This window comes from Macrobrachium rosenbergii, chromosome 16 (genome assembly GCF_040412425.1).
Source record: "Macrobrachium rosenbergii isolate ZJJX-2024 chromosome 16, ASM4041242v1, whole genome shotgun sequence".
Classification (NCBI taxonomy): Eukaryota; Metazoa; Arthropoda; class Malacostraca; order Decapoda; family Palaemonidae; genus Macrobrachium; species Macrobrachium rosenbergii.
The window spans coordinates 17352379-17379145 of NC_089756.1; the positions used below are offsets into that span (position 1 = coordinate 17352379).

Here is a 26767-nt window from a genome sequence, read left to right on the forward strand (position 1 = left end):
GAAAGACTGACTTAATCATACCTTTTCAAGACTTTATCTTTAATTGCTGCTGTTTGAAAAATTCCTCGAGATACAGTGGGTTTCATTCAGTGGCAAACATAAAGGTCCTGAAAGGGGCATATTCTGACTTCACTTATGCCCATTATGAAACAAGAAACTTTGTTGGATTGGCCATCTTATATAATGGATGACTGCCGAGATCCAAAGAAAATACTGTATGGAGAAATACAGAGGGAAGAAAATAGCTGGAGGACACCTTTTGTGCAACTCAGGCTCTGTGAAATGTGAACTATATCAGTATACAATAAAAACGGGTCTACAAACTTGTTTCAGTAACTTGCAAAACATATGTCAGAAAACCATGTGTTAACATAGTATTTAGAGAATTAAAATCTTACCAGAATATATGCGCTGTAGATATTAAAAGTGAACACAATGATGAATGGTACATGAATTGTGCATAAATATATGCATCTCTTCTGCTCCTATGCTGTCCATCATGAGCTTCATTTTTACTTCTTATGCTTAGCTTTGACTATCAAAGTCTGTAGACAACTTACACTTCATGAAAAGTATGTAGTAGTGCAGGAGTGAGCATTTAAAACTTATTTTCAACTGCTACCTGGTCCCAAGCCCAGGTCTACATACACCTGGAGTTGCTTGTATGTTTTTGTAACTTATATTAATGTTCTAAGTATTTATGTATTGTATTTAATGTAATTACTTTACCTCTTGCAACTTTCTTTGATCTATTCCTTCATATTAATGTTCTAAGTATTTATGTACTGTATTTAATGTAAATTACTTTACCTCTTGCAACTTTCTTTGATCTATTCCTTCTAGCAATCACATATAATGGTATAACGGGGCCATATCAGTGGTAACTTTTTCCTTCACTTCTCTTAAAAATACAGTAAAGTAATTTAAGCTCATCACCACTATTACCTGTCTGTGAATACTTAGCTGGTGGAAACAACCGATACTACTGTACAACAGCAGAGCTTAAAAAACTTGGCCCCATTTATCTCTACCTTTCCTTGAGGGTTAGAATCTACAGTTGAGCGAGTGTCTCATGCTTCACTCTCATTAAATGACTGGACACATATGCAACGGTTCCTTATGCTACAAACATCGTCATCACATTTTCTTCCAGAATTGTGAGAAAAGGTCACCAAAAAAGATACATCATGGCTAAGGTTTTTTTGTCTTGTTAGATTAATAATTTCTGAAAACCACTACACTGATCTTAAGCATTCCAAAGGTTAACCAGAATTTAAATTTTCTTTAAAAATGTTTTATTTTTCCCTGGGTTTCTTAATTTCATAAGAGAATAGTTTGATTGCATTGTAACCATGCTAGATATGGATATGTATAATAAATAAACTCTTTGTAAAACAAGCAAAATAATGTTTATAAAGTACAGTATTCAGTAACAAATATAATTTGACAACATGTATCCAAGTCCTGGGATTAGGAGTATTTTCTATCATATAATACACTATGGATTTTGGCATCCAAGACAACGATCCATCTGCTCCACGAGAAGGCACGTATTTCCCCACAAACACACACGTTCCCATGCGTTATGACCAGGAATAAGCAAACAGCCACACCGTACCTCAAAGTATTCAAACTGAACCTGAACTTGAATCTTACAAAACACACTGAAAATTCATAGAAAAATATGCTACCGAAAATATTAAAATATACTCAAAGTCATCTGTGCTATTAATAACTAAAGATACATTACATTAGAAATAAACTATTGTTTGCTGCTCTAAGGATTATTTGTGCTAGAGTTAGGAGTGATTACTGTACTATAAAAACACATTTACACCAAAAATAAGGAGCTCCTACTTCTCTCTTTTTGGTAAATATTTTGTGCTTCGTTTGTAAATAACAAAATAAACATTTACACCAAAAACAAATAACTCTCACTTTGATCATCAGAGAAGAATAACAAAACTTCAAGTATAGTGTACTTATAATGCACTGTAGAAAATAATAAAACTATCTAAAAAAACTTTTATAGGTATTCATATACAACTGGACCTATCTTTAATAAATTAACTCCTAAAATTAAATGCTATGAAGATATCGTGTCTCCTGTTCGCATCAATTCCAGCATACATCCAACAGCACCAAAATAGCCCTGTAAAGAAGATTAGGATAGCTGAACTTACAAGTCATTATTTAAAATACGCACCTATACTGTACATATGAGAAAAGCTCAAAATGTTATTAACTTGCTAAGTGTCCACAGATCAGAGTGCATCTAAGTGAAAAACAAAATAGTAAAGAAAGGAGAGTCTAGTCAAGTAGACATGAAAATTAGACATAAATCAACTTACTATAAAAATATAACAATCCATAAGAATTTACACAAGTACTAGGTTGAGGGATGTCATCAAAGTTAAAGCCAAAGGTTAATATATTATACTTCACACTACGCATGCAATTAATTCCCAGTGTAATATATCAAGGTATTACAATTCAATGGATAACACAGTTAACTACATGTATGAAAAAGAACTCCAACAACATTACAATTTACTTCTGTCTTTCTGTATATAACAGAACCACATGAAAAATATCTCTACCTCATGCTCTAGGAAAATAGCCTTCAGTTGTCCACCAGACCAGAAGTCCATTGCATATGCAAGCAGCTTCATCGAGATAGGATTTACACGCAGGAAGTTTCCAACAAACAAGACCTATAAAACATGGGACCAAAGTAAATGTCTGAAGGGTTAAGGGTTTACAAAAAAAAAAAAAAAAAAATGTTTCACAACTTGCTATTCCATATCATTTGTTGGAATTAATTTCTCTTAACATTTTTATTTCCTTTACCACTCTGCCAGTTTGCTTATTGTGTGCAATCAATTTTGCATTAAACCAGTTTTGAATTGGGTATTTGTCAAGATCAATAAACGAACACAATAAATATTACAAAAACAAATCTTCCCGACAGGTGATACCAATGAAGGATGACAAGCTTTCAAAACCTGATCGTTACTAACACATGAAGTTACATACCTTTTCTATTTTTTCATTTGCAGCAACCATGCGAGCTATCGAGCCAATATTGTTTGTTATTGTTACTAAAGTTGCGCAAGCCAGATCCTCTCTGGAAACCTTCGCTCTCTTCTCGGCACTGTTCATGTGACCAAAACTGAAATAAAAATTTGTGGTAAAAAAAAAAATACAACTAATGCATTGCTTTATATCAAAAATGTCTTTTCAAGTTTGTTTCCTCTTGTCTAGCATAGGGACATCCCAAGTTATCTTTTTAGTAGGCCATTTTATATAAAATCGAAGCTCAGGCAGACCACCTTAATATTTCATCTAGAAATATTGTAGGCAAGAAATCTGTATCCTCAAAATTGATGCATGTTTTTTAAAGGAAGAGTTATCATTAACAGTAAACCCTCAATCTATTATAGTACTCAAGTAGAACCAGGGATGGGGAAAGGGGGCTTCAAATACACCAAAAGTGCAGGAAAAGAAATAGTGACGAGGCTAGCTTATGGAAATCTTAACATCATAAAATATTGTAAACAATTCAAAAAGACATGATTCCTGATGTCTTTTTCATGTTAAGTGCCCATTAAACATTAAACAACCAAAAACTCTGACACTTCAGCAAGCATAACGTGTCCTTCAAGGACTTCTTTACTATAGCCTAGCCTACCAATATCTACGTATTCATGGTCAAGTAGCTAATATCATCAAACAAATGTATTCATGATCAATTAACTATCATCAAACAACATATCCAAACGTATTGTACTAATACGCCTGTACAATGAATGCTGTTTATGTGAAAGTTTATCAAGAAAATGAATACACAATGACCAGATTACCAGTAATGTTGAATGGCAGCACATAAGTAAGTGTGATGCTAGCATACTTCATGTTCATGTTGTATTTACATTTTATACAGTGGTTCCTCAGTTAACGAACAGTCCTGTTCATTAACATATCGGGTTAAGAACCAGATGTTTGAACATTTTTTGTTCTGGTTCACAAGCTACGCTTCAGGCCAAAAAACACACAAACATCCCCCAAAACAGTCCACTGAAAGTGCCCAGTTTTTTTTAGTGGAGGATGGAGCATCATCATAAGTACAGTGGTCGATGAAATGCATAGAGAGAGAGAGAGAGAGAGAGAGAGAGAGAGAGAGAGAGAGAGAGAGAGAGAGAGAGACTACTGCCCCACTTAGGTTGTTACACCAGTACAGTATATCGATTTGCAAAAGTTGAATAATAGTTGTATTGAGAATAATGATAATTTTAATAAAACTGTTGTTTTACTGTCATGTTGTCGTATTACAAAATATGAACTGAGAGATCATGTGCCATTTGCATTCTGGCTTTATTTACATTCTTAAATTCAACAGCTGATTGCATTTTACCGACATCATCACTGTCTTTAGTTGCCGAATGAAACTTAATTCAGAGAGAAGTTTCTTTCATAAATTACCAAAACTAGGTTTAAAAATTGCAACTACTTTATTTATAATAAAAATGAAGTAAATTACATGAAGTACATTTGTGACTGGGTCAGTTTCAGGCATTCCTTTTGCTTCCAAATCGTTTTGAAGTCTGCTCATTATTCGTTTCTTTAGCCACAGCTATAATACCTGCTGTTTGAAGTTAGTGGCATACTTTCTTAACACTTTCTTCTCCATTGCATGATGGATGAATAAAAATGTATTTGATTTTTATTTGTGGAATTACACTGAAAGTAAGCAAGTTTTTAACACGACAACTGTAATGCAACTCTTAGTAAAAGTGTGTTAGTTACGGTAACTAACATCAGCAAACAGTTGTTTATTAATATAAACTGCAAAACAGTAAAAGCTTTAGCATAATTTTTAGAGATGAAAGCAATGTAAATTTTAATAAAGAAACAATAACAACTCAAGGGATGCTGGTAAGCGAGTGGTGTACCCACTAAGAGCGCCTGATTTGAAAAAACAGCTCGGCTCTCGATCTGGAGGCAAAAACCCTCAAACTGATATTTCCATTTCACACCGACATATCCGTAAGTACAATATACCAAGGTACATTATATCGGTGTGCTACTGTATTTGTATATAATTAAGATTATTTTAATTTAAGTCTATAATCTTTGTCCCAGAAAAACATAAAAAAATTGACAAAAAATCTGTGTTTCTGAGGATTGAACAAATTATTTGTATTAACATTATTTTAAACAGGAAAAATTGATTCAGGTTATGAACTTATTGGGTCACAAACTGCGTCCTCAAATGAATTAAGTTCGTGAACCGAGGTAAAACTATATATGGATCCCAAAATCTAAATACAACAGTGTATATAATGACAGAAAACTAACACTCATGCAATAAATATTACAGAATAAAACTCAAATGACTGTGCCCTACAATGTTCATTTCTCTCTCCAATACATCCAATTTGATCTTCACTCTGCAATTTGCACTCATACCTTTTAGTGTGATTCAGTACATATACATGGTTGCAAGGAAAGGTGTGACAAAGGGCATACTATGGGTAAGGAAAGTGCAAATGATTGAGGAGTTACTGTATTCTATTCTGTTCATATAAACACTAATTGTATTCACCTCTCCTTACCCATATCATCATTATTCTTTTAAAGTTATTGTATTCACCTCTCCTTACCCATATCATCATTATTCTTTTAAAGTTATTTAATTTCTTTCATTTGCTTTACAAGTATGGGCCACTAAGAGTCCAATAAGTTACTTTTGGCTCACAGGTCTGGGGCAAACAGCTCTGGTCTACTGTACTACAAATTTATACTACCTTCCTAGCTCTATTCTCCAACTCAATCCGCTTCTTCGTATAAATGTTGATGCTAACAGATTTTCACCTAGTTAAAATACAGTTAAATTCAAATCACTGCAGGAACTGTATTTTCAAGTACACCCTTAATACATTTGTGAAACTGATATTTTAGTGATATCTGTTACAAACTATTAGTTCTTTTTATTTGTGTACTAACTTCCTTATAACATTAAGTGGTTTTTAAAATTTTCTTCCTTGAACTTTTCATTCATAGAAACTTTGGTAGTAGTTGCATGTCAATACAGGTAGTGCTCGAGTTACGATAATTCGACTTACGATATTTTGAGTTTACGATGGGGTTAGCAATTAATACCGATACGAAATATTTAGAAAATAATTTTAGATTTCATGCGGGCGCAGGCAGCAGCATACAATCAGGCAGCGAGAGAGACCAACTTACAATAGACCAACTTCTTTTCCTCCATCTCTTTATTCCATCTTCTAGTTAAAAAAGTAAAAGAGAATGATAAAAGTATTGTTAGTAACATTATACTCTTGCGTAAATGCGTATAGCCATAAACAACCGAATGAGAAACTGTTGTTTTGCTAATAATCGAATTGGATAACAACAGTTTTTCTTGCATTTCAACCATCGTACGGTTAAACAATTACTGTGGTTATGTTACAAATGACATTAATTACAACAGGACTGATATATTTTTTACACTATACCCTTATTCGCTTTGGAAAAAAGATCAGCAAGGAAATATACTGCTACAGAACTTTAAGCTGCAAGTTGTAGCTGAAGCTGAGAAAACAATGTTCAAGCTGCTAATGACTATAAATTATCATGCATCAGCAACATGGATGAAACTCGACCGTAAATAAAATTGGAGAGAATGTATTTTAATCAAAACTACTGGGCATGAAAGAACACAAATTACTGCTGTTTTCACGCCGATAGAAGGTAAATATGTAAAGCTCGTATTATGATGAAATCAAGAGAAAATAGCAAACGGAATCTTGATTTCTGTTTACACAAAACAAACATGCCCCCAAAACGGTCAGCCACGATTCCCGCGAAGGTCATATATTAACCCTTAAACACCGAGCCTCTATTTACAAAAGTGTCTGCCATATGCCGGCGCGGTTTGGGAGTTAGCGCTGAAGCGGAAAGAAAGTTTTTTTCAAAAAATCACAGCACGCTTAGTTTTTAAGATTAAGAGTTCATTTTTGGCTCCATCTTTTCTCATTGCCTGAAGTGTAGTATGCAACCATCAGAAATGAAAAAAATATCATTATCATATATAAATATTGGAATATATGACCGCAAAAAAAAAAATTCATATATAATTGTATACAAATCGTGCTGTGAGCAAAACGGTTAAAGCTAGAGTTATTTTTTTTCGTCGTATTTACACTAAATTGCGATGATTTTGGTATATTACAAATTGTAAAACGATCAAAGCAACACAGAGAAAATATTATCACAAAATGATGCATGAATTTGTAACGTGTGGATGTAAAAAAATGTTTTTTTCAAAAATTCACCATAAATTGAAATATTGTGCTAGAGACCTCCCGTTTGTTGCAAAATGAAGGTAAATGATTGAATATTACTAGAATGTAAGAGTTTTAGCTTACAATTGCATTTTTCGACCATTTCGGTCGAGTTGACCGAAGGTTGAAATTTCAGCAATTATCATGATTTATGTGAAAATATTTCAAAATTGATAAAAGCTACAACTATGAGTTATTTTTTGTTGCATTCTACATGAAATTGCGCACATTTTCATATATAAAACTTTATGTAATGGCTAATACAAAACAGTGCAAACATTATGACAAAGTGACTAAAGAAATTCTGAGATTTTCAGCAGAGTTAACGCATGTGGAGGTAAGGAAAAAGTTTTTTCAAAAATTCACCATAAAACGAAATATTGTGCTAGAGACTACTCGTTTGTTGCAAAATGAAAGTAAATGATTGAATATTACTAGAATGTAAGAGTTTTAGCTTACAATTACATTTTTCAACCATTTTGGTCGAGTCAAAGTTGACCAAAGATTGAAATTTTGGCACTTACCGACCGTGATTTATATGAAAATATTTCAAAACAGATAAGAGCTACAACCATGAGTTATTTTTTGTTGTAGTCTACATGAAATTGTGCACATTTTCATACATAAAACTTTATGTAACGGCTAATAGAAAACTGTGCAAAAATTACGGCAAAATGACTAAAGAATTTCTGAGATTGTAAGAGCCTAACGCCGTCTCTTCCAAACACGTGTGTGTTCGTCGTCCATCAGAGTGGCGAGACGTTTGGCGTCTTCACAAACAGAAACATACACACAGTTTTATACAGAAGATTCGTAGGAACATTATGAGTACATGATTAGAATGCTTGCATGGCAATGAAAGTAGTGGTGATGGTACATACATCAAGACAACAATGGTTAGGGAGAAACAGACGGAAATATTGTATGGTTGAAATGCGTTCCTTTAGAGAAAGAAAACAAGATGCTCTTGTTGTCTTGTCCACTCCGACGGACGACGAACACACGAACACACACGTGTTTGGAAGAGATGGCGTCAGGCTCTTACAAGATTTTCAGCAGAGTTAGCGCAGACGTAAGGAAAAAGTTTTTTTTTAAAATTCACCATAAATTGAAATATTGTGCTAGAGACATCTCGTTTGTTGCAAAATGAAGGTAAATGATTGAATATTACTAGAATGTAAGAGTTTTAGCTTACAATTGCATTTTTCGACCATTTCGGTCGAGTCAAAGTTGACCGAAGGTTGAAATTTTGGCACTTATCGTGATTTATATGAAAATATGTCAAAATTGATAAAAGCTACAACCATGAGTTATTTTTTGTTGTATTCTACATGAAATTGCGCACATTTTCATAAATAAAACTTTATGTAACGGCTAATAGAAAACAGTGCAAAAATTACGACAAAGTGACGAAAGAATTTCTGAGATTTTCAGCAGAGTTAGCGCGGACGTAAGGAAAAAGTTTTTCAAAAATTCACCACAAATCGAAATATTGTGATAGAGACTTCTCGTTTGTTGCAAAATGAAGGTAAATGATTGAATATTACTAGAATGTAAGAGTTTTAGCTTACAATTGCATTTTTCTACCATTTCGGTCGAGTCAAAGTTGACCGAAGGTTGAAATTTTGGCACTTATCGTGATTTATAAGAAAATATGTCAAAATTGATAAAAGCTACAACCATGAGTTATTTTGTGTTGTATTCTACATGAAATTGCGCACATTTTCATATATAAAACTTTATGTAAAGGCTAATAGAAAACGGTGCAAAAATTACGACAAAGTGACTAAAGAATTTCTGAGATTTTCAGCAGTTAGCTGATGCTTTCTTTTGGGATAAGAAAGAAATTCGCGCATGCGCAGCTGGGTCACGCTTGTAAACAAAACAACAGCGTGATCCGTGAACTCCCAGCATCCCTCAAGGCGCGCGATTTAAAATTTTTCGCAAACGAGGACTATAAGTATTTTTCCGCAAATATTTAAAAAAAAATTTTTGTAGTCGACGTATTTTACGTCCACTCGGCACCCGACAGACAACTTTTGTTGACATACAATACGTTCAGTCGGCGTTAAAGGGTTAATGAAAAAAAATATCTAAATTAATTTCACAACGAGACGTATTTGTTATATTTCAACTTAAAAACACTTCGTATAACGAAAAATATCCTTGTCCCAAATAAATAAAGTATCTATATTCATTTACGTTAACTAGAAGCAGAAAAGCGCTCTGAACTGAGTTAAATGTGGCGAAATAAACACCGCCTGATCGATTCCCAAAACAAAACATTGATCGCAATTTATAATACAAAAGCAACATGAGAATATACGCAAACGGATACAGTGTAGTAAAGCATAACTTTCTAAAAGATCCATGAAAAAGATGCACATTTGTTATGTTGATGCTTGTATAATGCTGTTAATATGTGAATAGAGTTCAGTATAATGTAGGCTAGGCTACCGTATATGTAGCCTATACGGTATACCATAGTGTAGGCTAAGCCTTGTTTGTTATTCAATTTCTCTTTATACTGCAGAATTAGCTGACAATAAGAATTACTATACCGTTAATGTATAGAGTATACTGTGTAGTGTAGGCTACGCTACCATATATGTACAGATGGTACTGATTACCCTAGTACAGGCTAGGCCATATTCAAGATACAATTTTTTCAACAAACGATGGGTTTTTTGGAACCTAACCCCATTGTAAGTAGGGCAATACCTGTAAATAGGTTGTAAATGGGAATAAGTCTGAAAACTGGATGGATATTAACCATGAATATCCATACTTCTAGCGATCTCTAAAATGACCACAACACAAAAGATGACTCTCCAAAAGGTCCATCACCTTAAAACTAAACCCCATTTAACTCAGCAGGCAACAGACAATGGCTTTTGCTGTTCTGTCCTTGTTCTGCAACTGCTGCAAGAGTAAATTAGCAGTATTTAAATGTGCAAAAAAACCGTAGGCATTAGCTAACACTTTCACACCATATCACAATTCATTTCTCACACAAAAATATATCACACTTTGAGGAATATTTATCAAAGCTCTGCTCAAAGCAGCAACTATTTCATAGAAGTTGTAACTGATGAGAAAAAATGGCTGCAGACTGACTGTTGCCAATCCCTACCTTCAGCTCAAACTATTATGATCATAAGGTAGTTCAATGTGACCAGCAGATCAAAAATGTATACAATACTGCAGGGGTCGAGTGTAAAACTCATTTTTAAAGGAATTGGACGGCTGGGTGGAACAAGACCAGAAACGCAGAAAGCAAGCATCTGAACACCAAAGTGAAGCAACAAAGAACATTCAGTACCATCTAGTCTGCTGCACAAGACACAATGTGTCCAATATTCCCAAATAAGGGATCCTACGCAATAATCCACTCACCTTACAAAGAAATTATAGTTTTCCCTTATTTACCCCTTGTTGTAACTATCATTGTTTGGTACTTTACCACAATATGAGTTAAGAAACTTCTGCTGTCCTCTATAAAATATGCATCCAAAGCATATTTTGCAATCCATTTTAAGAGGACTGGACACTAAAAGGTCTGACATTACAATCCAAATGGGAATTGGACTTGTAAACAATGTCTGACACTTGTATGATTGGTTTTCCACACAGCAATGAGCACAGTTGAGTTTTTATGCTAATACTCAGGGACCAATGAAAAAATATTTATCTCATAATAATCATAGTTGGAATTTCATTACCAAACCAAGTGAAGTGAAATTATAGTGCCAATGTTTGACGTTTTGTGCATGACATGCTTTACAAATGAACTGCTAGAATTATAGAAAGAGACCTGCCCTTGAAAACCCGTTGTATATTTTAAGTACTCTGTTTACAGTATTATGAAAACCCAATACCAGTACAGTATTTCTACGGACTGAACTCCTGAATGAAAATTTAAGTGACTAGAAGTAGTGCACAATAACATAAGAAACTACCTGTGAAAGTGCTGTCCCTAACTTATAACACTAATGAAGTAATAATTAACCTTACATATAACTTTCCTGCAATGAAGGCATTCTTTCTTCACCTCTATTCTACAGTCTCCCAAAAGATTTTTCTTTTCTTAACACATGTCCATCATTTCCCAGACTTGGAAGAGATAAATGAAAACCCGGAACACCTGAAAAGTATACCTTTGATAAAACTACAAAGTATTTGCTCCTGAGGTCATTCAACCTTCATTTTCAATCCTAGGAATAGTCCTGCTGAATCTATTTGGAAAATTAACCTCCATTACTGGTAACCTGGACAGCAGAAGAGAAAATGTGAATGATGATGATGACTTGGTAGAGAATAAAAGAATATTTATTTGATAAAGAAATACTGATGCAGATATGAATGGGTGTGTCTGTGTGTACGAAAATGGACTGTTTTCATGAACCTGAGGCAATTCTGGATCCTTTTTCTTTATTTGGATCAGCAGAGAAAAACCAAAATGTGACCTCCAACATGTAGCAATACACCATCAGCAGTCATGACCATTTATAAAAATAAAAACGAGTTAAGAAACAATGTAAAAACAACTGCAAATGACCAGTGAAAACCTCATATACACTGATATGCATTATATATGACTATTACTTTAAAAAAAAAAGTTTAATTATAAAGAAACAAAGTACCTAAAGGTTTATTAAGAGGTACTCTGTGTCTTAAAATTACCTATGATTAAACAACTGAAAATATTTTGGTATCAAGTTGATTTCAGTTAATTCTTTAAGCAAGATTAGCTGCCTGTCTTTCACTGTTTGAAGTCAACAAACTTGCCTTTGCATGTAACAGACATCAAATACTTTGTTCTATACTGTCTTTTCATCTGTATGTAAAAAAAAACCTAGTTATGTAATCTAGAACCCTAGACCTGGAAGCTGTGGCATAGTTACACAAGCATAATTTTAATGCATTTCTTACCATACAAAACAAAACAGGAATGGAAGCATATGAAATTGAAGATAATATGCACTTCTACTAGATAGATTAACCCAATTCTTTTACATGAATACATCTTTGACTAAAGTTGGTGCAATCGCTGATGCTTGATAACAAGGAAGTTAACCCTTTGAGATTTTGGGGGGCTCCAAAACTCACCTGTGTTAAAACACACACTACCGTATTCTGGCTTACTACTGACAAGCTTACGTAAGTAAATTTTTTTTTACTACTTTATGTAAAGTTGTTTTTCATGACAGAATGCTGGGTTTAGTGCTGTTGTCAAGCAAAATACTGAACATTATTTTGATATATGTTATTATACATAAACTTAATGGTCATAATGAAGCACTGAAGTTAGCCAAGAACATGAAGTTCTTTACTTTTCATAATAATAAAAAAATTGAAGTGATTTAATTTTTTTTTTTTTTGTGAACAAAATGTAGTGAGCCCAGTAATCAAGTTTAAGTGTGAATGGGATTGAAATTTTACAGGTCTGCAGAAACTAAACACTGACTAAGCTCCGAGTGTTGTTTCATACTGTGTCGTTAAAAAAGCAACAAAATTACTAAATTACAATTTATCAAAAACCCAGACTGAATCTCACTCTGAAGGAATCATCATGAACAAGTGAAAATAAGACTATTTATGGGAACACAAAATGAGCTCCCATGTTCTGTGCAGGAAGGAGAAAAACTTCACACAAAATTCTCAGTAGTAAAAAGATATTAAGAAGATATCGGCTACAGATATGTGGTGTTTAGCAGGACATTATTATAATTGTTATGATTATAGAGATAAATAGTTTGCTCAAAGGATCTGTCCTTAAAGAGAGAGTTGGAGCAAGGTTAAGTAAAAGAAGCTGGATAAAGTATAAAAGGAAGGAATGCAGCTTGAACTGAAGGAACGTTGCCAAGAACTTTTAGTACCATCTACTGTGTGTCACAAAGTTGAACTGCAGCAAGACAAACATATATGAAATTGGAACATGCAATCTTTAAATAAATCTGTTCTCTACATATACTGGATGTTCTCTATATATAATGGAGAACTTATCTAGAGAACAATAATACTATCAAGAAATAAAAATTGTTTATTAGCTTGGAGATTCTTGGAATGGAATGTGTGATTTAGGTATAAAGCCAAGCACTGGAACCCATAGGATCATTCAAAGCTATGATGAGAATGAATGAAAATAGAAATGATATAAATAATGAGTTTATGATAGACATTCTAAAGGTCAACATTAAAAAAGGTAAAATCAAAGAGATTTAATTTCTAATGGAATTAAAACTGCCATAAATAAAATAAAAAACAGAGATTCTTGGCGGGTCACAAAACTCGCTTACGGCAAACCACACAGGACTGATTATGGGCATGGTAAAATTTCCCTTTTATTGTTCATTGTGAAATCATTTTTAATGCTGAGTTTCTTTTTGTTTAGAAGCTGAGTACATGTATCTGCTTTGTAATAAATTTAAAATAAATTATTTAAAAATGGAAAACCACAAAATCAGAGTCATCACATCACATTAAAACTTGCCAATAATTTCTATATATATGTCATTTGATGTCACAGGAAATTCAACAATTAGGAGTTTGGCAATGTCCACTGACAAAGGGTTAATACCAGTGGATACAAGATCACTGATGATCAAGTATTCAAGTCAGGGGTAAAGAATCTCAATAACCTCTCCTAACTTAAGTCACAGCATGTGTATTCATGCAGACACTATCTTAAGCCAAGGGAAATGAAGGACATAGCATAAAACATACAAACTAAATTGAGTTTATATACAGCTTTCAGAAAATGACCAATGAAGTTGAAATATAATGTTTTCTTAAAAAATCTCAAACCCAATTCAAATAAATTTCAAATTTTTTTTTTTGCATGGCCAATTTGATAACAACCAGACTAAATCAGCAAACCAGGAAGCAAAGCTAACATGCAAAAACTGGGAAGCTCAGAAATGCATTTCAAGTTTTTTCCAGCATATTTAGCACTTTCTCTCAGGGAGATACAATGCTAATTTACAGGAAAAAGAACACCCATACCTTTCCAGCAAGATGCACAACATTATTCTCTTGTGCAACTGCAAAGCCAAGAAATAAAAGCAGGAGGAAATGTGGCCACTGCAGTAAACACACATGCTCTAAATAAATAAAGGGAATATTCAAAGAGCAACATAAGCACAACAAGAGAAGCACTACAGTACCTGCTAGCAACAACGCTGCCACTGAGTCCAAATCTTGAATAATCACCACCATAAATGTCCCTCACTAATTTATCTACATTTTCATTGTTGCCTACAGCTGCTAATTCGATGGCTTCTTCAAAAGTCTTGCACCCTGTGAGGAGGCAGCATAGTCCTAAAAATGTACCACCTCCCAAACTGGTACCAGAAACTCTTCTGTAATTATCAGGACCATCCACAGCTAGGATGCTAACTCCTGAGCCGATGTTAACAACCTGAAAATAAAAATTAATTTTAGTTCCCTAAACAACCACCTTGAAAACACAACTAAATTTCTAGCATATGGTTATATAAGTTAAAATATAGTTAAATATCACATTAAAAATCCTGGGTTCTCTCTAAATAAATGTAACTTTATGCATGAGAAATATTTCACAACAAACTTATATTTGTACATTCATATACAAAAGCACATACTCCCTATATTCAAAATTTTAAAATTATTTTGCATTGCTCTGATATAAAGTTTCTTAATTGTAAAAATACCCCATGATATTATTCGGTTCTCCCTCTACTTATCTAGTTTTCTCCTTCCCATATCTTCTACTTTTGCTTGGCTTCTTAAGAACAACTATTTAATTACAAAATGAAACTAACATGTTTAAATTATATATTAATTCATTCTGCATCAGCATTAATGTTCTTCAGTCCCCTACTGCTGTCAAGTGGCATATTAAAAAAAATCCTGAAGCATGCTAATACTAATATGGCACCAAAAAATGCCCTGGGCCTTAATTCGAATCTGACCCTCTTCAGTTACAACCTCTACTGTACGAGTATAAAGTTTTATTTTTACCACTTTGAGTGAACACCATTATGATAAGTGAGAACAGAATATTTAGGCCGAAGGCCAAGAACTGGAACCCGTGAGGTCATTCAGTGCTGAAAGGAAAATTAAGAGTAAAAGGTTATGAAGGTGTAACAGGAGGAAAACCTCGCAGTTGCACTATGATACAATTGTTAGAAGAGGGAGGAAAGTAAGATGGAAGAAAGAATATGAATGGAGGTAGAGTAAAATGAATGAAAAGGGTTGCAGCTAAAAGCCAAAGGGACACTGCAAAGGACCTTAAGTAATGCCTACAGTGCACCACATGTGAGGTGCACTGACAGCACTACCCCGCTAAGGGATGATAAGTGGGACAATGTAATGCTTAGCTGAGAGAATGATGTTACCTATCACCTATTAAAATGGAGATGATAAGCTTCTTTAACCACAGGTTCATGTCATACCAAAATACAGTACAATGTTTTGAGACCTAAATTTTTCTCATACAACAGAAGCAGCAGATCCACTGACACCTCAATTTAGCAAATTTTGTAACTTAATGGACTCACCATCATGTCCAGCAAAAATAAAATAAATTAAAAAATAAATATATAAAATTTGATTTTGCTACTATGCAAGATTATTTTTTCTTGTGATTTAAAAGTTTAGAGTGTACACAATAGTTACATAATGTAATGTGTCTGCTGGACATTCAATTTATCCTTACTGTAATACAACTCTAAATAAATGTGCCATAGTTACGATAACTAATATCAGCAAAACAGTTGTTCCTTGACTTAGTTGTTCAAGTTAGTACAGTATTTGCTATCCACCCCTGTGTTTTGTTGAGCAGTGGTCATTGAAATAGTTAGTGGTTATCAATTACAAGAAATAGTAATGAATTATTAGATAATCCAGTAAGTTTGGCAATCCTGGCTGAATGTATGGCAATTCACATTTAGCTTGTATGTGCGTGTGCATACTCGTATATGTATGCACGCATCGCACCATGATAAGCTAGCACTTACAGTAAGTTTGTCCCTCCCTCTCTCTCTCTTCTCTTATTCCTTACAAAAAATGGTTTACTATGAGAGAGAGAGAAGCAAATGCACAGTAACTGCGTAGTTTACCTTAACACCATCCATATGTATATGTACACATGCACAAATACACCAACTGAAAAATACGTCACACATTACTGTATTAGGTACAATATTGTACTGCATTGTTAATAAAAATACTGTACCAGAGAGAGAGAGAGAGAGAGAGAGAGAGAGAGAGAGAGAGAGAGAGAAGGGGGGGGGGCACACAGTCAGTGTGTAGTGTATGTTAAAACACAGATGTTTGTGGTCTTCTTATATACTGCATGATTTTTTAGTATTTAACATGATTTTTGTATATTTTACATACCTTTTAAGCATATCCAGTAAGTATGTAGTAAGTATAGCAATAGGCTATGTCAACTAACACTGTTCAGTAATGTTTTGCATGTATTGTTAGCAGAAATTCATTTTCCAGATACATATCAGAAACTGAAGTTGTGAATAAATTTAATTTCAGGCTGAATCAAAATATCAAATACCAGTTAATACAGGCTATTATTTTATATGGAATTGCTGTTCATTAAAAGCTAAGTGAATTGTTCTAGGGTACGGTATTGTGTTGGATATTTACCAGTCTTTGTTCCTTAGTAGATTTCATTACTTTATGGGGAGGGGCAGAGCCCCAAAAATAACAAAATAAACTAACAATTTGTATTTTTCCTAAGATGCAGACCTACACCTTCATATACAGGAGATTCCCGTGAGCTTCACATGAATCGGCTGACTGTAGACTCCTTCTACTGAAATCCACTAACTTCCTGTGCCCTCATTTGGCCTGTGTGAACCTACCCATGCTTTGTCATCTGCTGAGCCAGACCAAGAATATGACCGAAAATCTTCGCACGTGAAGAGATCGAGCTGAGAGGGGAGGAACGAGGAGGGTGACTTTAACTATATGAAGATGCAGGTTTGTGTATGAAGATGTAGGTTTGTATGTTAGGAAAAATACAAATTGTTAGTTTAATTTGTTATTTGTTCTGATAAGAATACTCCCTACACCTTCATATATAGGAGAAACACCTAGGTGGGAGGTAGTTCTCTCAGAAAGTAGCGTGGGTGACCCAATAAAAGAATTAAACTTGAACAAATACTATTCTGAGAATAGTACTCTCTAGATTTCGCAGAAATCCATGAAGCCATTTCTCTGAGTGACTGGAGACAGCTGTGAGTAGCTCTACACATTAAGACTACCTGTTGTGCCACCACAACTGGACCCAAGGAGAATGTGTCCAAAAATTTATGAGCGAAGTCCTTGAGGTAGAAAGAAGTAAACTGTCTGTCGCTTCCAAATGCCTTCCCGCAGGATTTGTCCAGCTGCATAGTTCTTTTTGAAGTCTATTGAAGGACCTATACCTCTAATATCATGAGCCTTGACTCTGGTAGAGACAGGACCTGCACTACCTCCTGAACTGTAAGCACTTTTTATCACTTCTCTCAACCAGAAGGAGACCGTGTTTTTGGAAGTCTCCTCCTTAGTTTATCCCATACTGATGAACAACCTACGTTTCATTGGTCTGTGTGAGTCTGTCTGTTTCAGGTAGAGTTTTGCAGCTCTTACAGGACACAGTAGCATTTCCTCTTGATCGCTTCCCACGAAGTCCTTGAGAGAGAGAATGGAAAAGCCACCAAACCTTAGGTCATATGTGGAGGGATTCTGAGTCTTGGCTACGAACTCTGGAAGGAATGTAAACCACAATTCGGTCCAACCACGGGTATGAGTGACCTCGTACGAAAGGTCATGTTTCTCCCAACCTCTTTGCAGATGTTAAAGCCAAGAGGAACACTGTTTTCAACATCAAGTCTCGATCCGAAGCAGTCTTGATCAGTTCATATGGAGACTGTCAAAGATGATAGGACTTTGGTGAAACTCCACTCAGGCAGTTTTAAAGCTCTGGGTGAGCAACTTATTTCTAAATGTTTCACCAAGTCTGATAATTCCCACGACATTGACAAGTCTTTGCTTCTTGCCTTTAACACTTTGGAGACGGTGGCTCTGTATCCTTTAATTCCTGAGACAGAGAGGTTCTTCTTATTTCTTAGAAAAGGGAGGAAATCTGCTACATCCTTTACAGCTGTTTTGAGGGGATGTAGATTTCTCTCACTAAACCAACCCATGAAGACCTTTCATTTCCCCTGATACAGGTTGAGAGAGGACTGTCTAATGGAGCTGGCGATGACTGCTGTAGCATGTCTTGAAAACCCTTTCTTCCTAAGCAGTTGCTGGATAGCCTCCATCCGTGAAGTTGAAGGGAGGCTACTGCTCAATGTACTCGGCTGCTGTGCTCGTCTCAACAGATTTTAGGCCAGTGGTAGCTGTTCAGGTCAGTGGTAGTTGTCTTGGAATGTCAATTAGCAGGTGGAAATCTGTGTACCACTCTACTTGTGGCCACTTTGGAGCTCCTAATGTCATTCTTAGGTCCTATGAGATGAACACCCTGTTTATTACCTTCTGGATCTGGCTGAACAGGGGAAACCTGTAAACATCCATGTTCACTGATGTTGGAAGGAGTCCTGTAGGACAGTTTGTTCATCTGGGACTGGAGAGCAGTACATGGGCAGTTTGTGATTCTTTGATGTTGCAAACAGATCTAATGTGAGACCCTCCCACAATCTGAACAGTCTGTTCGCCACTGTTTGATCCAAGGACCATTCTGTCTCCATTATCTGATCCAGCCTGCTTAGAGTATCCACCACAACGTTGTTCTTTTCTGGGATGTACGTGGCCACCAGTGTCAGTCCCTTGGGTTCCGACCATTCATGAACCTTTACTGCTAACTGATTCAGAACACTTGAGACCATTCCTCCGTGTTTAAGTATGCAATTCAGGTTGCGTCTGAGAAGACTAACATCTATGGAGCTGATTGTCTTAGTTGTAGATGATTCTGTGGATTCCTCCACCACATAAGGTCTTGTTTGTTCTTTTCTGTCACTATCAGGTCTTTCACTAGTTTTGATTGAACCTTGCTCTTTTCTTTCAAATTTCACTGCAAGTAATGAATGTGGGCCCTACAAGGGGAACCAGTTCCTCCACGGACACCAGATGCCATATCAGGATTTGCCATATCTTTTTCGGCTGTTGAGGTTTGGAGAGGAACAGGTTGGATATTTCCAGGAACTTGGATATCCTCTCCTGAGATGGGTAGGCCTTTGCCTTTTCTGTGTTGATTATCATCTCGACGTATCTGGTCTTCTGAGTGGGGATGAGTTCCGATTTCTTGAGGTTGACCAAAATTCCTGAGTCTTGCATAAATCTAAGATCAGGTCCCTGTCCCGGTGGGCTTGTTCTACTGTTCGTACCACGAGTCAATCGTCCAGGTATCGTCGTACACGAATTCATCTCCTGTGGGCCCATTCTGAGACTAGTAAAAACTTGGTGAGCTGTTGCCAGGCCAAAGCAGAGAGCCTTGAACTGGTAGGTGATCTTTCCTGAGACAAATCTTAGGACCTTCCTGGAGGAAGGATGTATCGGGATGTAGAGATATGCGTCTTGAAGATCTAAGGAGACCATAAGTCTTCTTCCCTGATCACTGCCAGGACTGACTGAGGTGTTTCCATCTTGAACAGAGTTAGGTCCAGGTACCTATTCAAGGCTGACAGATCTATGATGGGATTTCCACAGCCACCTTGCCTAGTATGTCTCTAATTTCTAGCAGAAGTGCTCTCTGCTTGGCATAGTCTTTCCTGTAAGAGGGGAACTTGAGTGGAATGGATGTCAAGAGTGGTTTTTGACTGAAAGGGAGGATGTATCCTCTCCTGAGAGTTTGTACAGTCCAATCCTCTAATCCTGCCTTCTGCCACTCTAACTACTTGGTCGCCAGACATCCCCCACAAAACCCCTGGGCTGTAATAGTGGATGGGGGAACCTTTGTGTCTCGTCTATTACCTCCTCTCTTTCCAGCTTGTCTTCCTCAGCAGATGGGGAAAGAGGACAGTAAGACTGTCTTCCTTCTTCGCGTGTCCTTCTCTGAACGACTGACAGCCCTGTTGACGAAATTTCTGCTGAAAAGGTTGCCTTGAGGACCTTGCCTGTCTGCTTTGAGGGTTGGCACTGAAGAGTTGTCTTCTAGGGGCTGAAGAGAAAATGTCCTTGACATCCTCTCTTCTGTCCACAATTGCTTGGTTCAGAGGCTCTGGGATGAAGTAATTTGACACGTTTGATAAGGGACTATTTCTAAGATTCAGCCAACTGTCATAAGAGATCTTTGAGTTAAAGAAAGGAGGGATTCTCTTCTAACCAAAATTTGTTGGGAATGGATTCCTTAGTCTGTCTAACCACTGCTCCTTGGCAATTGTCTAATCAAGAGACAGCTCTCAACGTCCTTCCCAAGGCTATTTCGAAATCACCATTGCAGCACTGGTGAATTTTGAGCCTACCTGTCTTAAGGTGTCTAAGGAAGCATTTCCAGGTAGACAGGAAAGTGCTGCACTCCTGGTTCTGGGAAGAGAGGTCGGATTCTGTGACATAGAACTTTGCCTGACGAGTCAATGGAGGAGGTAGTAATTTCTGTGACCTCGAAGAGGCTAGGGAACCTTCTTCCCCTTCTATCAGGTTATCTAACTACTTCAAAGTAGACTTAACCATCGGAGACCAAGAAAACAAACAGAATCTTTTGCCTCTGGAATGGTCTCCACCATTTGTTTCATGAAGGAGGTGTCGGTGGTGTCTTCAGGGATTCTCTCTCTGGCTCCGATAGTTTTAATTTCTCTCTTATCTTCAAGACGAGGTTTGTAAAACTTAGTTCCTCCTCGGGCAGATCTTGTTGGGCTAGGTCTAGTTCCTCTTCCAAATCCAAAGTGCTTGTCTGGCTTGTTCTGTTCCTCATTCCTTTGCTGTGATCAGGTGTCTCATCTCTGGTGTCTGGTTCTGCCATCCGAGAGCGGAAGAACTTTCAATTCTCCGTCCAAGTCCCAACTCGGAGAACGGTGGAGGGACCATTGTGTGGAACAAAGAGGAAAGATGCGGCTCTTCTCTTTGTGCTGCTCAAACCTCGAGTAAGCATCATGCTGCGTCAAGCTTCTAGAACATGAGCGGGAAGCATTCTCGGAACGCTGACAAGATGGACAGCTCTTCTCTGCATGCCACCATCCATACTTCACCAGATCACCTTGCCGCGTCACACTTCTGAAACGTCAGTGGGAGGCGTGTCCACAAGGGAAGGGAGACTGACGAGTGACAGAGTGGTGCTTAGACCATTGTCGAGAGCACTGGCTCTTGTCCCTGAGTTTCTCATACCTCGAAAGGCACCATGCTGCGTTACACTTTTAGAACACGTGCGGGAGGTGTTCCCAGAAGGGTATGGAGATTGACAGTTCTTCTGTTGTTTCTGCCGTCTGAGATCCGTTTTGTCCATGGAACGGAGATCCTTTCTCTGTATGGCCTTAGTTGCAGAAGGCAAGTTCAGAAGACAGTCTCCTTTGTGCTGGAGTAGGATGTAGAGGGGAGACTGACTCAGGAGAGAAGGACCTCCGTCTCTTCTGCTGTAAACCACTGGGCCCTGCCTGCTTGATGTCCTGTTCCAGCACCGTCAAACTACCGATCCTTGTTGAGAGTTTGCCACAGAGCCAATGTTTCCTGTGGAATTTCTTTTGGAATGGAGGGGGAAAGCTAAGGGAAGATGTTCCTCCCTGGAGAGAAGGGAAGCAGAGGTGTCTGGATGGGTTGTGTAGGAGAGGGCAAAGGGATGCAGGTGATGTAGGAGGTTCTCTGGATGCCGGTGTCAGCTTCTTTCTCCGCCTTTTCTCGAATTCATCCCACTGAGAAGACGGCCACTTATCACACTCACTACAAGTGGCCTCTCTGGAACATTCAAGACCTCTACAAGAAATGCAAACTGAATGGGGATCGACTAGCACACGCGACAAGAAATCACTTTAAAAAAAACTGTTTAACTTAAACACTGTTATAAAACACATTCCACAAAGTTTTGTTTGAGTAACACAAAGCGAAAAGATTGTCGAGAGATGGGCAAGACTGAACAACCACCCTGATGCCAATGCTTGACCATAAGATCAAGGGAGTGGATATCTCTCTGTTCTCCGATACACACTAAAACTGAAAGCTAGCAATATGACACTTTGTCAAGAAAGTCAAAAAAGCTCAGTAGATGTAAGGGCTAAGAGACAAAACCCGATAAAATTGCACAAAGTTAAATGAGAGACTATAGGATGCAGAAGCACCAAAAGAACGTCTTATCACGCGCTCGGCTGGGAAGCAAGTGAAGAAGCATGGGTAGGTTCATACTGGGGCAGATGAGGGCTCAGGAAGCTAGAAGATTTCAGTAGAATGAGTCTACAGTCAGCCGAGTCACGCGACACGCATGGGAATCTCCTATATGAAGGTGTAGGGAGTATTCGTATCGGAACAACGACCATTAAGTTGAGGTATCACTGTACTATAATGGGATTTTTTAAACATTACCAAGCAAGTCAATGCCTCGACTATGGAGCTAAGCTGGAGACCAATCAGATGGAATGGAGAACACAGCTATGTTGCCAGACAAGACAAGACAACACACCATGAGCAGAGCTGTGACCCAGGCTTTCAGGACCTAGGACTTAGCAATGTCAGGAACCAACTGAAGTTGCAGTGATAACAGCTGTTTTCAGTTGGAGATGGAACCATGAGTGCAAGTAGAGTTGCTAGGAGGTCATACAGTACAACTGTCCAGAATCTCTTCTGCTTTATATGTCCTTAAACAGTTTCCATCCCAGAATGCAAAGAAGCATTACGAATCCTCAAAGCAGAACTAGAGTATGCATTTCCCCTCCTTCGATCTGGAGCACATTGGTATTCTCCAACACACAGCCTCAACATACCAGGTTAACACATGCATGTTGTAAGATACTTCAACCAGGGTCCTTCATTCAAAAATTCATTTTACACCAGGAGAGATGGCCTAGGACCATGATAAGCACGATAAAGCCCTATTCAGTGAAGATTATGGATGTGATTACTGCAATCTTCAGTTTTGGGAGGTAACAAGATCCCTTTCAATCCTTTGATCTCCCAATGACATTTTTCAACACTCCAAACATGCTTACTGGCAGGATTTAAAGGACAACAGAATAGACAGCTAAAAGGGCACTGATTCCTGATTTAGAACTGTAGGAGTCAAAAAATAGCTAGAGGTTCACCCAAATAGAACTTTCCTGTCCTTTGTCTTTCTTTCTGGACAATACATCCTTTGTATCTACCTATCGGGACAATACAGTATACCCCTGCCTGTAAACTTCTGGGCAATATATTCCTTGTCTCTCAAAGTTTTACTGGTGCATTGTACTGTACTCTGAATGCAATTATTGAATTTTTAGATATTTTGCCTCTAAACTTCTGGGCAATATACTCCTTGTCTCTCAAAGTTTTACTGGTGCATTGTACTGTACTCTGAATGCAATTATTGAATTTTTAGATATTCAGCCTAAGTCAATTCTGTACTTGCTAAAAAGTTGCTTAAGTATGCCTTTTGAATTTATTCACCAAATTCAGATAGTTGGGCTTAATCAGAATGGATGTGATGAGCGCCATCTATTTTGCAGCAGCAAGGTTTTATTCTATTTTTTCATATTTTGTGAAAAATCACCTCTTATAAACGCATAATGCAAAAAAAAAAACCTATTTACAAGTGCGTAAAATGTTAAAGATTCATTCAATAATGATTATAAATTTAACCATTTATGTACTGTAATCATTCTCAAAGCCCCAAAATCTTATATTTCTTTTCCTCTTTTAATTCTTGGACAAACAAAATGTGACTGAGGAATTCGCATTCTTTCTTTTCTACCAAGATACAGTTTCTACACAACTATTACAACTAATGCAAGGTCAAGACCCAATTTGAAGGAGGGACTACTCTGTCTTATCTATATACATATTATTTTATCTTAAGATTCTATACTCAAATGCAAAATTCTTTTAAAACATTCATGCATGCATTATGCTACCAGGAACTAAATTACTATTACAAGGGAATAAATATTCCCATTAGATAAGTCATAGAAAGAAACTTGCTTCTGAAAGGCATTCACTAAACATAACAGCAATTACAAAACATTACAACACCAGCAAATGACAAAATGGGGAATAATGCTCACCAAAAAAGGATAAGGGTCACTAAAATCATACATGATTTTTTGGCAGGTTTCTTCATTCCGGGGATTAATGAAGTAATAACATTCCCTGTCCATATTGTTATCCTCTATATACTCAATACCTCGTATCAAGCAGTCCAGTTCATCAAACTTGTGCAACGTTAGGTTCACTTCCTGAAATAAATGCAGAAAACTATTATGTAACATATGCCCATACTGTATATACAAAAGGATCTTAAACTGAAAATTTAATACTAACATTTCTGGGAAGCAAACATCTAGTACAAGCTACCGATCTCTTAACTGTTAAGTACCACCAACGCTATATCAAAATGGCTACAAATGAACATTTCCGCCATGGTTACAATGTTTCTTAACATCTGACTTTCTATCTGCTCACTTTGGTTTTTTCCCACCTAGCTGTCCAACTTCTTTAATTCTGTCTTGCTCCAGTTTTCACTGACTGTTTGAGAAAAAATCTGCAAGCCTGGAAAAGTAGCACCACTGTCTAGTGAAACTACTCCACAATGATCAGGTAAAGAAATTACAAAATATTCTCATGAACTGATAAGACGGTTGACTGAAATATACCAAGTAGCCTACACCCTAACTGAAGGAAAAACCAGTGTATAAAATTCTTTTAACTTTTTGCAAGCCTGATGACGAAAAACATCTCTCACTGCTGTGTTTTCACAGTAGCCAATTTTTATTAGGAAACTAAGCAAATTCTTTAACAAAAGGCTGTAACCATACAGCACAGTCCAACTGCTGCAAATGTCAAAAACAAAATCTGCAATGTCTCTGTAAATATGAGAATTGACTGTTTCGTATAAATCCCTCAGATATGTTCTCTGTTTACAGTGCTCTAGACAAACGACAAAAAAAAAAAATCATTAAAATCCTTCCTCTTATAATTGGAACTTCCAAAGAAAATTACATTCACTTCTTTACTGCCAATGTGTCATTGCCTCCCACTTTTACATGTTACATCTCGAAAATATCTTGGTTATTCTACATACTACCTCACTTCCGACTGTATGGTGTACTGCTAGTGCTTCTTTGTTCAATGTCAAACCTGTTAAAACAATTTACGCAAACCACAGTTAAATTCTGAGGACTTGTTCTTGACGAATTGTTCTTAAGATGTAAATATTTGAACACTACCAAGCTGAAGTTTGGTAGCTAGGTGGGAATAAAATTAAGAAAACAAAGGGAACTGATGAAAGATAAACAAAAAAAATAGATGAACTATATAGTTTTGCTTGCATTATCAGTTACTCTCAAAAAATTACATTTTTATAATCAAATAAAATTTATATATACTTACCAAATAATTACATAGCTATTGTTTCTAATTTACGCGGCAGCTCAAAATTTAAAATTCATGGTAGTGCTCTTTTGTTTTGGGTGTAGTTATGCTGCCCGCCCACTTTCGGGGAGGGATAAGTATAACATAGCTAAAGACCGCAATTCGTTTATGCTCTATGTCCATGAGAGGGGAGGAGGGAGGGCTCTGATCATGTAATTATTTGGTAAGTACATATAAAACTTTATTTTATAATAAAAATGTCATTTTTGTATATATAACTTGACAAATAATTACATAGCTCAATACCACATTGACAGGAGGTGGGACACATCGACAAAACTACTCAAAAACACTCAGAGATGGAGATGAATCTGAAATAGGAAATTTAGCTGGCATCGTGAAATGCTTGTTGTAACCTTACCTAGTGAGGGAGCTACGGCAGGTGGGTACTGCCTCTGGCCAGAGTTCCTTTCGACCTGTAGTGGTGTGGCGGTAGAGCCAAGAGATGCCTCTACTTCAGTGGTTGCTTTGCAACGTAGGAATTAATCGCAGGTTGCCAAAGCTAACAATCCAAAAAGACACATCGAAATGTGTGTGCCCCCTTGCCCTGGGTGCAGTACAAAATATGACCAGAAAATTAAAATTAAAACCTACACCACAAACTTGTTAAAATTCAAACCAACTGATGGCACTCACAACACAATACTAATCAGGCTTCCCAAGAAAACATCAATCCTCATTCAAGGAGAGTGGATAGAGGAAAAACTAAGAAAATCCTCCTACCCTCTTTACCCAAACCATGCCAGCTGCGAAATACGGGCCTAGAGTACTGCAACTTTCATAAATTGTTTCCACATCACGCAGGTAAAACATTACAAAAACTAATTTGTACCTCCAATACATGGACTGCAGGAGAGAAGACAGCGACAGATTATGCTTGAAGACCA

General features: G+C 36.8%; 1 protein-coding gene across 8 annotated transcripts in view; it reads right to left on the reverse strand.

The window, feature by feature from the left end:
• Positions 1-1278: 1278 nt before the first annotated feature.
• fbl (pantothenate kinase 3 fbl) overlaps positions 1279-26767 on the reverse strand; it is a 42998-nt gene continuing 17509 nt past the window's right edge. For all 8 annotated transcript variants that reach the window (XM_067118475.1, XM_067118470.1, XM_067118472.1 and 5 more), the window contains 5 exons: positions 24515-24685; positions 14516-14769; positions 3037-3172; positions 2601-2714; positions 1279-2152 (listed from right to left, as the gene is read on the reverse strand). In XM_067118475.1, coding sequence (XP_066974576.1) covers positions 2087-2152; positions 2601-2714; positions 3037-3172; positions 14516-14769; positions 24515-24685 — 741 coding nt within the window. In that variant the 3' untranslated portion in view covers positions 1279-2086. The remainder of the gene's footprint in view (positions 2153-2600; positions 2715-3036; positions 3173-14515; positions 14770-24514; positions 24686-26767) is intronic.